This window comes from Cnephaeus nilssonii, assembly GCF_951640355.1.
Source record: "Cnephaeus nilssonii genome assembly, chromosome: 5".
Taxonomy (NCBI): domain Eukaryota; kingdom Metazoa; phylum Chordata; class Mammalia; order Chiroptera; family Vespertilionidae; genus Cnephaeus; species Cnephaeus nilssonii.
In genome coordinates this window covers 31,284,447-31,296,202 of record NC_137076.1, presented here as the reverse complement: position 1 = coordinate 31,296,202, position 11,756 = coordinate 31,284,447, and the positions used below count along the sequence as shown (strand labels likewise).

The 11,756-nt window shown below is 61.8% G+C and overlaps 1 protein-coding gene across 1 annotated transcript; it reads right to left on the bottom strand.

The window, feature by feature from the left end:
- Window positions 1-3,539: 3,539 nt before the first annotated feature.
- Window positions 3,540-11,640, bottom strand: KLF16 (KLF transcription factor 16). Its single transcript, XM_079772346.1, has 2 exons — window positions 11,025-11,640; window positions 3,540-4,311 (listed from the first exon to the last, which is right to left on the bottom strand). The coding sequence occupies exons 1-2, from the start codon at window positions 11,479-11,481 to the stop codon at window positions 4,010-4,012; spliced, it is 759 nt and encodes a 252-aa protein (XP_079628472.1). The 5' UTR covers window positions 11,482-11,640; the 3' UTR covers window positions 3,540-4,009.
- Window positions 11,641-11,756: the final 116 nt, after the last annotated feature.

Sequence of the window (11,756 nt, the reverse complement as noted above, 5' to 3'; positions counted from 1 at the left end):
CACACCTCTCCACCAACAACAGAAGGGTTGAGTGTAGTTCTGACAATGCTAGTGAGGTGAAATAAGTGCTCACGCTCATCAGTGCTCCATCCATCCTCAAGGGCCTTGGCCATTCATTCCACAAATGTTTACCGAGTATCTACTCCATGCCAGACACAGTGCTAGAAAACCGGTGAACAAAGCAGAGACCCCCTACCCTGATGGAGGAAGACAGACATAGGAAATAAGTAAATGAGGTAGCGTGATACAAGGCAGAAGGTGCTGGATTGGGGGGAGTAGAACAGGGTAGGGCTGGGAAAAGAAGTGATTCGCATAGCCCTATGGGGAAAGTAGGATTTGAGCAGTTCTGAAGGCAAAGAGGAGCCAAGCAGACATCTAGAGGAAGAGCATTCCAAGTGGAGAGCACAGCACATGCAAAGGCCCTGGGGCAGGTCTGTGCCTGGCATGTTGGAGGAAGCCTGTATGGCTGAAGCACAGTGAGCAAGGAGTTAAGAGAGGAGGTGAGGGCAGAGAGGAAAGGGGGGTGGGATGGTGCAGGACCTTTTGGGCCTCGGGGAGAACTTGGGCTTTCATCCTGAGGAAAGAGAGAACCCTGGAGAGCTGTGGGCAGAGGAGGGGTGGGGCCTCAGATGTTCACACGCGCTGGCTGCTGTGGGAGAACTGTCAGGATAAGGGCAAAGGCAGGACCTGACTCAAGCGCTCACTTGCGCCCTCTGGTGGATACCATGAGGACAGACGGTAAGGGTGAGGGTAGGAGCCAGGGACCAGGGCTGGGGTAGCTAAGCTGCTCCAGGTGGACCATGATGGAGGCTGGAGCCGGATGGAGGCAGAGGAGGAGGGCAAAATGGGCAAATTCTGGATATGTTTTGAAGGTGCAGCTTCAGGGAGGTTTCCGGATGGACTGGATGTGGTTGGTGAGACAAAGAATCAAGGTCAAGGGTAATCCCAAGGATTCTGGCCCGCACCCTTGGAAAGATAGAGCTGCCGACTAAAGGGGTGATGCAGAAGAGCAGCCTGGGGAGGGGATGGGAACGTCGGGTCTGGGGTTGAAGGCCAGGTCTGGCTAGTGATGGGTCAGGGGGTGTCGTTCACACACAGGGAACCTGAGCAGGGCGGGGCAGTGGCTGTGTGCCAGTGGAGGGTCCAGAAGGCAGGAGGGGCCGTCTAGCTGTTTCCAGGGCCTGTGGGAGTGTGTACAGGAGAGACTGAGGGAGGGGTTGTGCCCATGGAGCCTGCTTTCTAGGAAGCCTGCCAGACGGGGACAGGGGTCCAGGGAGTGATGGCTGAGGTCTTTCAGCGCAGAATCCAATAGGAGAACACGGGTGGAACAAGATGGAGGGGGTCAAGGAGGAGGCTGTCCTTGAATAAAGGTGAGAGCCCATGCTCAGAATAGGGGCGACTCTGGCAGCCACAAAGACAAGACCCTGAGGAAAGCTGGGTGGGAGCCCGAGGTGCCAGGGAAGCCCCCCCCCGAGGGTCTGCACTCCCTCAACCACAGCCCTACTTCAGGACTTTGGAGACTGCCTGAATCTGGGATGCCTTTTTCCTGGGAGGGGGTTCAAAGTTCACACCAGCTTCTCAATGCTCCAAGGGATGCTAATCTCCCTCCCTGTGCCCCCCACCCCCCGCCTTCCTCCCAACTGGGAGCATACAATGTAGGAGCTGCCAGATGACAGCACAGGAGCCTGTGGGGACACGGAAGCCCTGAGAGCGGGACTCCCCCGGCCCCACCCCCGTGCTGTCACTGCGCCTCGGTAGCCGGGTAACGGGGCGGGAAGGTGGGCGACGGTGGCAGCTGCATGAGGCGTGGGTGACACTAGGCAGCAGCGTGTCCTGCTGCAGGCAGCCTCCTCCCTTCCCGGGAGTTTAAGGCTGAGGGGTGTTATTTTGTGTCCCAGCCACTGTGGACTTGCCAAGACCCCCACTAAGTCTCCGAATTCACTAGCCCTCTGTCTCAGTTTCCTCAAAAGGTTGGTGACCTTGAGGCCACATTGGTGAGTGGGGCAGAGCCCACCTGCTGGGGGCCAGCAGTGGGAAAAACCACACTGGCTCTGAGCTGGGTTTAAAAAAGGGCTTGTTTAATTAAATACAAGGATAAGGTCAGGCAGGGCAAGGGAGAGGGGTGCCACCAGAGAAAGCACAAGTCCCTAGGGATGCTACCCCCCCACCCCCCCTTCCCCCCTGGAAAGGCCACAGCTACCACTGGCCCCTTGGAGGAGGGGGGCATGGGTCTCTTCAGGCCCCTGAACAGGGGCCAGACATTAGAGTTCTCAGCTTCCTGGGCCCTGGGCCCCGAAGCCCACCGTGGACAGGCACCGGCCAGGCCTGGGACATCTAGGGGACATCCACACAGACACAAAGGTGAATGGGACACACCCCTCTGCCCTCAAGGACAAGGGCATTCCCCTCTGGGAGAGAAGGACGGAGGGCCAACTCTGCGAGGGTCTGCCCGTAGGCTGAACCTGCAGACAGACCCTCCGCAGCCAGCTCCAAAGGACCTGCGGCACCCATCCCTGGATCCTGCCAGGCTGAGGGGCCACTCCACAACAGGGCCATCCAACCCCCCACCCCCCCACCCCCGCCCCAGTCAGGACACAAGGAAGGCTCTGGAACAAATGCAGATGCCACAAACCTCCCGCAGCCAATGGGGGGGCAGGGGGGGCAGACAAGCCCTTTTAGGGTTTGGGGGCAGGGAGCCTGGGTCCCTTCCCACTCCAGAGCAGGGGGGCTGGATCCTCGGTCCCTTGGTCCAAAATGAAATCTAACCGGCTCCACCAGAGGACATGGCATCCACCCCTCCACCCTAAGGTCACGGCGACCCTCCCCTCACCTCCTTCTCCTGAGGATGACAGACCACCCACCGTGGCCCTGATCAAAAAAGAGATTGGCGCCTGAAAAAATATTCTACCCGGTCCAAAAACACACACAGAAACCCAGCTATGCCTGGGGGGTTCTGGGCCAGTCCTCCCGCCTCCTATCCTCGTGGGCGGCAGCTCCATCACTGGTCCAGGCCTGGCAGCCCAGGGGCACATGCAGCAAGGGGCAGCACGGAGCCAGGGCTCCCACCTCCCCTGCAGGGTGGGGAGGGGTGCGGTTAGCCCAGTGGCGGTCTGGTCCCTAAAGGGAGGGAATGATTGTCACGTGATGCTGTGGAAGGCCAAAGTTGGGAGCAGGGAGCAGCTGCAGCACCAGCTTCTCACTTACACTAACACACCACACCCACCCCGGGGGGCAGGACAGCACCCCAGCCAGCAGAGACAAGAAAATAAATAAGCCAGCATTCACTCCATCCCCATATCCACATCCCCCCAAAGGGAGGCAAATGCTCTTTGGAAGAACCCCGTTCCTCTCCCACCCTCCCCTATCTCAGAAGCAAAACCCAGACCCTATGGTTACCCTCCCCCTCCCCCTGCCCACCTGCCCGCCATGGGCAGTGGGGCAGAACCTGTTAACACCTGAGATCGAATACCCGAGTGGGGGACGGCTGGGCCGCACCCCATTTCCCTGAACATCTCCAATGGCTTTCCATGGGGTGAGGAGCCCCAGGCGGGTGGGTGGGGGCAGGTGTGCCCTCAGTCACCCCTGGATCCTCTATGGCTCTTTGCTCACTTCTTCCCAATCTAGAGAGGGGCCTGGGGCTGATTCCAAGCACTGGGCAGGGGGTACCTTTCCTGCCCCCCTCCACACACATATCCCCCGCCCCCCCAAAAGCAGGGAAGTGGCAAAGGGGAGAGAGGAGCACCTGCCAGCCACCCGCCTGGGGTCCCAGTTTAGCAGACGGGAAGAATTATAGGTCGTGGCTATTTACAAACACGGGCCCCAGCCACCCATGGTGGGGGGCATATCCACAAGGTCCAGCTGACCCCAGTCTAGTCTCAGGCCCCCTCCTGGCTTTCTTGAGGGGGCCAGAGGCATCGGGGCCCTCAGGGGAACGCTGGAAGGGTGCCTGGACAACAGGCATGTTGCTGGTGCTCTGGGTGGGGTGAGATCCGAGTGGGCTGGATGGGCCCTACAGGCCGGCAGGGGCTGGGCTGGGTGCTGGGCTGGGTGCTGGGCTGCCAGCCAGGCTGCAGGGCAGGGAGTCGCTGGGTGAGGTACTGCGGGCGCCTGGGCGTCGGAGCAGTTCTGGGCGGAAGCCAGGGTGGCGGCGTGCGTGCTTGGTAAGGTGGTCGCTGCGGGTGAAGCGCTTGGAGCAGAGCGGGCAGGGGAAGCGCTTCTCCCCCGTGTGCGTCCGGTGGTGGCGGGCCAGCTCGTCGGAGCGCGCAAACTTCTTGTCACAGCCCGGCCAGTCGCAGGCGAAGGGGCGCTCACCTGGATGGACAAGGCAGAGGGCAGAGACAGCTGTCAGTGGGTTGAGGTTGGGGGGACATCCCATCAGCTCCCAAAGCATCCCGGTCATTTGTCTCTTCCACACCCCCTAGTTCTAGAGGCTGAATTCTGGGTGTGAATTTAAACCGTGTAAATGCAAAAAACAAAGGACCCCCACTCAGTTCACAAACCCCTCATGAATATCCTCGTCCTTGATTTCCTGGGAGCTTGTAGTATCTACAGGACTATGCGCACTCTCCCTCTGAAAAGTAAAGCCTGCAGGGACTGGCTTCCACCAGCCTCCCGCACCCCCCACCAGCACCACCGTGGTGGTGAGGGTCTCTGTGTGTATGTGCCACACAGGTGCAGGCTCAGATGCATGCTGGGTGTTTTGAGGGGCTTCTCTTCATGCAAACTGGTCACACCATCCCCACCCTCACACCGCTCCTCTCCACTCCTCTGTTAGGGGATTCAAGGTGTTAGCGACCACAGTTCAAGTCCCTCCTTTTGGAAATGACCACCAAGGGTGCAAAGTGGGTAACATCACTGGGCCGTTTCCAGTGCCCCCCCCCTTGGCTGACCTTCATGGCCCCTCTCTGTGTAGACGGACATGTGGAGGGCCGTCCCGGGTCACCTGCATCCCTGCATCCTCAGGGACCGCGGCCCCACGCAGGTCCCCATTGCAGCGCCTCCGGGAAGGGGCGGGTGGCAGGGGCATGGGCAGGTCCTCACCCTGCAACTTCCTCTGAAGACCACACCCACCGCCCAAGCAGACCTCGCCCATCCTGCCCACCCCCCACCCAAGCCCGACCCCACAAACCCCATCTGGGGTCTCCGCTGCCCCACAACCATGACGCACCCCACCCCCAGAGTCTCAAAGTCTAAACTGCCAACTTCTCCCCAGCCGGAGGGGGGGCGGGCAGGGGCCAGCCTGGACCTCCACCATACCCAAGGCCAAAGGGCCGGGCATCTGGGAGCCTGAGATCCCCCTGGGCATGCTCCGCCTGATGCCCAGAAGTTTTGGAGTGTGTGTGGGCATGTGTACATAGAATGTGATACGTGTGTGGGAGGGGGGGGGAGAGGGGCACAGCCTGGTCAGGTGTTGCCTCCTGAGTTACACACTAAAAGGCTTCTTCCGGAACACTTCGGTGACCAGGGCTGACCCTTTTTCTGGGAACACGCCCACCGGTGGGGGGCAGTGGTGGGGGAGACAGACAGGAGAGGGTCCCCAGCCAGGGGTCAGATAAGACTCCCAAAGCAGGACCCCATGGAGAGGGATACAGGCGGAGATGACCAGGAGACAGCAGGAGGGACCACAGGACAGACCTGCAGCCATGGGGACGGCAGGGCTGGCGTTCTCGGGGTAACCTGGTGACACTGCTGCTGTGAAAGCTCAGGGGGAAAGAGCTGTGGTGGGGACACCAGTGGACTCCCCAGGGACTCAGCCATCACCCTGGCCCAGGAAAGAGCCCCATCCCTTCCTCCAGGCCACACATGGACACCCCCAGCATGACAGGAGAGGGGGGGTCAGAAGCCTAATAGGCCCCCCAGAAGGTTTCTTGTGGGGTACCTGTCGGTCTTGCTCACAGCTAGAGGAGGGCAGTCCCTGGGAGGAGGTGAACCCAGGTGTCTGGGGAAGGGTACGAGTGCCACCTTCCCCGGGGAGGTGCTGAGGGGAGAGCAACTGTCCCCAAGACCGCAGGCAGCTGAAATCCCTGGGGCTGCCCCCTCCACACCCCACGCCTCCCCAAACAATCCACAAGGCAGGGCCAGCAGCAGCTGGGGGAGGAGTCGCAGCAGGGAGTCCTCTACAGAATCAGGGGGCTCAAGAGTGTCTGGAAAGGATCCCAACCTCACCTCAATGGTGGCGACCCTCAGAGGATGGATCCGGGGAAGGGGATCCAGTTACAGGGGCCGGGCTGCTGGCTTTGGCCTGGACCTGGGTGCCCCGCTGAGGGACACAGTCGTGTAGCCATCTTGCAGGACACAGGCGGGAGAGCAGAGGGGAGAAGTCATCCCGTTGCTTCTGTAGCCCGCAGGAGGCTCACTTCCCCATTCAGGGCACTGGGGCTGGTCCCCACCTTCACCCCTCCACCCGGCAGTTCCACCTTCAAAGAGCCGGTGGCATGGGTGGCGACAGTGCCAGCCAGGACAGGTCGAACGCAGCTGAAGCCGCTCAGAGCACAGCTGCCGCACACAGCTCACTGGCGTGGGGACATCCACAGCCCCAGCCCGCGCTGCTCACGTGGTCCCGCTCCCACAGTGTTGGGCAAATGCCTGCAAAGATGCCAGGCCCTGCCACCCTCTCACAGTCCGGGAAAGGGGGAACGTTTAGAGACTCAGGGCCAGTGAGGGCCCCAGATATGGCCCGTTGGCTGCCCCAGGCATCCTGGCTTGAACGGGTGCTAGGGAACAGGCCATGCCGTGGGTAAGGCCATGGTGGACTTAACCCTGCGACCGGCTGGGCCATGGTGAACTAGGGACAGCCAGGAACCAGCACCAAGGATCAAGTCACTCCTCAGAATGGTCTCTCCTTACCCTGCAGGTGCCCCACCCCGCCCCCACCCCGCCCCCTTTCCTGGCTTTTAAATCTTTGTGCTCAGCATCTCCTGGGTGTGATATTGCTCCCCACCCCCAACCTGGTGTGCCCAATACATCTCTGGAAAGTCTGCAGACCCAGAAACTCAAGCTCAGACTTCTGGCTCGAGTTAGGCAGCAGCTAACATGTTTGCCCATCGTCCATCTCATTCACCCACCACCCCAGTTTGAAGCTATGACTACTCCCACTTATTTGAAATGATGGTCATTAGCAGTCCCTCCCTTGTCCCTCTCCTCCCTCCTGGAGGACCCAGGCTGCCCCAGCTCACTTCCTAACCAGACTGGCATCTTTGGCATAAAGGGGGGCTCTTGGTGCCGGAGGTGAGGAGGCACAGCTCCCACAGTCCCCCTCCCCACAGTGTGTGTGTGTCAGAGACCTGATGTTCTGGAAACACCAATGGGCAAAGGCGATCCACCCAGCCCCCCTCCCTCCCTGGGAGGCCTGCTCCTCACTCCCGTATCATTTGCCCAATGCCTGGCCATCTGGGCCACCTTTATCAGGGAGCCTGGGTGGTGGGTGGTTATCACCCCCTGCAATGTTGGGGGGCCCTCCCCCACCCCCCAGCTGGGGCACAGGCACCTGAAGCCAGTTCTAGCTGCTCTCTGCACCCCTGCCTATTGGAGAAGGAGACGAGGTGGGGAGGCGGTTCCTGGGGAACCATGCCCTGCTCAGGCCTGGCAATGTCCCCTGCCTAACCCCAGATAAGCCACCAGTCTCCTGAGCCCCACCTGACCTTGAGAGCTCCAGCTCTGCCTGGGGGGCATGCTACTACCCGCCAGGCCTCAGTTTCCCCATCTGCCTCTCCTCCTGGGGGCCTCTTCGGCAAACTATCACCACCACCCCGCCTTGGGCTGTGGGATCGGAAAACTCGGGGTCACCCTAGCCCCTGTCCCCCACATCCTGAGGATTCCCCCTCCTACCCAATTCATAAATCAGCCCACCGCTCCCCTCCCATGTAGTGGTCTGGCTCCTCAACCCCTAATCCCTTCTCCCTAAGCGGATTTTCCTCTGCAAAACCCAGCTCTCTCCGCCGGTCCCCCACCCTGCCCTTCGGATTAAATGAAGCCCTGAGGCGGCTCTTCCCCCTCCACACCTCACACCACCATCTCCTCCAAAGCCACACCCTAGTGCCCCTTCCCCCCTCCTGCAATCAGGGTGCTGTCCCCGCTCCTGGGACACACCCCTCCCTGCCCCACCTGATCCCAGGGCTTCAGGTTTCTACTGAGAAGGCTCTTCTTCCAAGAAAGCCTTTTCCTCCATCAACCCCCGCGGTTCCAGGTCCCAGGGGACAGGACTGCGGTCCCCAGTACCTTGCTCAGAGTAGGTGCTCACCTACTATTTCTCAGACTAAGGTAGACGGGGTTTTAGAGTCACGCGGGGGGGGGGGGGGGGTCTCAACTGGAGGTGATCCTGAACCCCCACTCCATGGGACACTGGGCATATCTGGGAACATCTACGGTTGTCATAACTGGGGAGGGCTCCTGGCACCGGTGGGTGGAGGCCCAGGGGAACTGAGCCCCCTCGAGGCACACATGGCTGACTGCCTGCTGGGCACTGGGGGCGCAGACAGGGGAGCCCTCTGGAGATGAGGGAGGCTGGGAGAGCATAGACAGCCAGCCTCTCCTCCCGCCCCCGCCCCATCTCCCTGCTCTCACTCTTGTATCCACAGCAACCGCAGTCAACATTTCCCGCAGCTTCCAAAGTCCTTGCCCGCCCCACGCAGAAGAGCTGTGTGCTGGGCCAGGGGCTGCAGGCAGGGCACGGGACAGCCCTCTCGCTCCCTGCGGTTGGGGAGCCCTGTGAGAAGATCCCAGGGCCCCTCCGGCCTCTTCACCGCCCCCATGCACCAAACGAAACAGGGATGATGGGGGCACCACACTCCCTCCAGTGCTGTCGGCTCATCTGTACAGTAAGGCTAGATCAGGATTGGCATTGCCTTTGCAGAGAGAACAGACCTCAGACAAGGTGGGTAGGGGCAGGACTCTCTCCCAAGGGCCCTTGGGAGGACGGCTCAGCAGACAGCTAGCTCTAATTATTCTCTGTTCCTAGCCTTGGGACACCCAGGATGAGCATGGATTCCCCACCCCCCAAGCAAGCTGAACAGCAGCTGCCCGTCCAATGGGGGCCAGGAGAGCCAAAGGGCCTTCACACAGACTCCAGCAGGGCTTGGTGGTCCTGGGAGTCAAGGAGATACTGAACATGCAATCATTAAGCACACAAGTGTCCAAAATCCTTGAGAAACGGAACCAAGGGGCACCTGCCAGATGGGTCCAGGAGCTGCGCCCCACTAGGTCCTTGCGCTATTGTTATAAACACAGCTCCAAGACAGGACATCCAGAGCCACAGCTCCCACCGGGCACAGGACCCAGCACGGACGGCACTCTGTCCTCCCCACCATCTGCACTCACCCTTGCAACACCCCAACTCAGCCTCTTTGGCCTCCGTTTCTCATTAAAAACAGGGATGGCAATACTGAAGTACTGGCCCCAGCAAGGAGTCCTCCTCCCCCATGGACTCAGGGAGCCGGTCACCATTGCCTGGGGACCTAGAGGTGCTCAAGGATCCCAAGACACCCTGGACAAGTGTCCCTTGGGAGCCTGGCCACCCCCCCTTCACTCCATCCAGAAAGTCTGACAGAATCCAGGGGCAAAATCAAACCAAGTCAGGGCACTGGGGGTCCCCAAAAAGTTCTCAGAGGACAAATACCTCAGGCCAGAGATGGGACAGGTGCAAGGGCACTGTGGTAAGTGAGAGATGGGATCCCTCTGTCCCCTCTGTCAAATCTCCCACTTCAGCCGCCCCCACCCCACGCGGTTGAGCCACTGAACTCTTAGGTGACAATCCACGCCCAAAGAGGCACTTCTCCATCTTCATGGACCCCCTAAATGTCCCTCCCACAAACATGAGGATACCACTATCTTTAAAAGCAAATAATATCCAGTGACTACACAGAGAAAGATGTTCGCTCCTTTTAAGAGAATTTAGACCCCACCCAAGTCCTGTCCTGGCTGTGCTCACAGGTGGGCAGAGCCTCCGTCCCCTGAGAACAAGGACAGGAACTGAAGGAGAGGTGGGAAGAGTGCGGAATGGGGAGAGGGGCTGCCAGCACCCGTGTGGCATTTGAGATCTGGCCACTGGCCTGAGGCTGCCTGCTGTGTGTGTCTGCCACACTACTGGGAACCTGCTTTCCTGCACCCTGTGCACGTGTCAACAATGGGAACCTGTCCACTGAGCCAAGACCCGCCACCCCTGATCCCCAGCCCAAACTCACAGCTTGGTGGGCATTCTCATGGTGGGCATTCTATGGAGAGGAGAGGGGGCCCACAGCAGGATAAGGGGAGACGGTGACAAAATAAAAGGGTGACCAGCACCCCTTGACTCCAGGCTCCCCTAGATGCCCCACCACCCACTGGGCTGAGAGAGGTGACAGTGTCCCAAAAACCTACTGCACAACCCTGTGCACCTTCCGGGTTCTGCAGCAAGTGGGGGCAACAACACGCTAGAAACACTATGAGGACCTGATTCCTTCAGGGAGTCCTCCTCTCCAATCTCTCTCCTCCCCAGACTAAGGTCCCAACCCTCACTCTCAACCCCTCTCTCCGCCTAATTAACCCCCCCCCCAATCCTGGCCCCGTGCCAGGAGCGGCGCCTTCCTCTGAGCAGAATCCACAACGCTATCCCGCAGACCGCGACGCGACTCCTCCTCCCTCTCTACAGCTAAGGAAACTGAGGCAGGGGAAGGGGAAGAACGAGAACCTCAGAGCTGGGTGCTCCAACCACAATGCACAGCACCCAGATCCAAACGCAACAGAAAATAAAAAAGAAAGAAGCCACTGGAAAAGGGGGCTGCCTGGGAGCCCCGATCCCACTCCACGACTGCGCGGCGCCGCGCTCCCAGCGAGCCCCTGCCGTTGCCGCCGCGCCCGCCATCCGCGCGCCACCCGACCGCGTGGCCGCCACGCCCCCTGCGCGCGCCCCACCCACCGAGGCCCCGCCCTCCCGGCAGGCGCGGCGGCAACCCGGGCGCGCCCCCCACCCCGCCCCCGACCCGCCACGCAGTTTCGGGGTCCCGGCGGGGGAGGGGGCCCAAGAGGCTGCCCTGGCGGGCCGGACTCACCTGTGTGCGTTCGCAGGTGCGATTTGAGGTGCGAGGACTTATAGTACGCTTTGGCGCAGCCCGGGAAGGGACAGCGGTGGCTCTTGGCGGCGGCAGGCGCGGCGCCGGGGGCGCGGCCGGAGGACGGAGACGAAGCGGCCGAGGAGGAGGAGGCGGGCGAGGCGCCCCCCGGGGCCGCAATGGACCCGCCTCGCAGGTCGGCCAGGATACTGGCAGCCAGCAGGTGGGGCGCGGCGGCAGCTCCAGGGCCCGAGCCGGGGGCAGCCCGGGAGGGCGGCGTTGGCGGCCCCGGGGGCCCGGGCGGGGCGGCCTCGCGGCGTGGCGCGCGCACATCCAGGCCGGCGGCGGGGCCCGCGCCCTCGGGGCCCGGCCGCCCGCGGTGCACCACGGCGCCCGAAGAGATGGCCATGAGCACGTCGGCTGCGAAGTAATCTACGCACGCTACCGCCGCCGACATGCCGGAAAAGGGCGCGCGGCGCGGACCGAGCAGAGGTGGCGGGAGCGGTGCCCGTCCGGCCGGCGGCGGCTGCTCGAGTGCGGGAGGAGGAGGAGGCCGGTGCGCGCCGCCGCCGCCGCCGCCCGCGCTCGACCCGCCCCGCCCCGCCTGACGCGCCCTGACGCACCGGAGCCCGCGGGGGCGGCCACGTCCCGCCCCGCCCGGAGGACGCCCCCTCGGGGCGCCGCGACCACGCCCCCAGCCCGGCGCGCCCTCCAGCGAGCCGCACGCTGCCG

What these genes read in the sequence shown, in the direction of transcription:
- KLF16 (XM_079772346.1), bottom strand. Translation starts at nt 11,481, where the DNA reads ATGTCGGCGGCGGTAGCGTGCGTAGATTACTTCGCAGCCGACGTGCTC. An exon ending in GCACCTGCGAACGCACACAG is followed by an intron (nt 4,312 to 11,024) that starts GTGAGTCCGGCC and finishes TTGTCCATCCAG; the next exon opens with GTGAGCGCCCCTTCGCCTGC.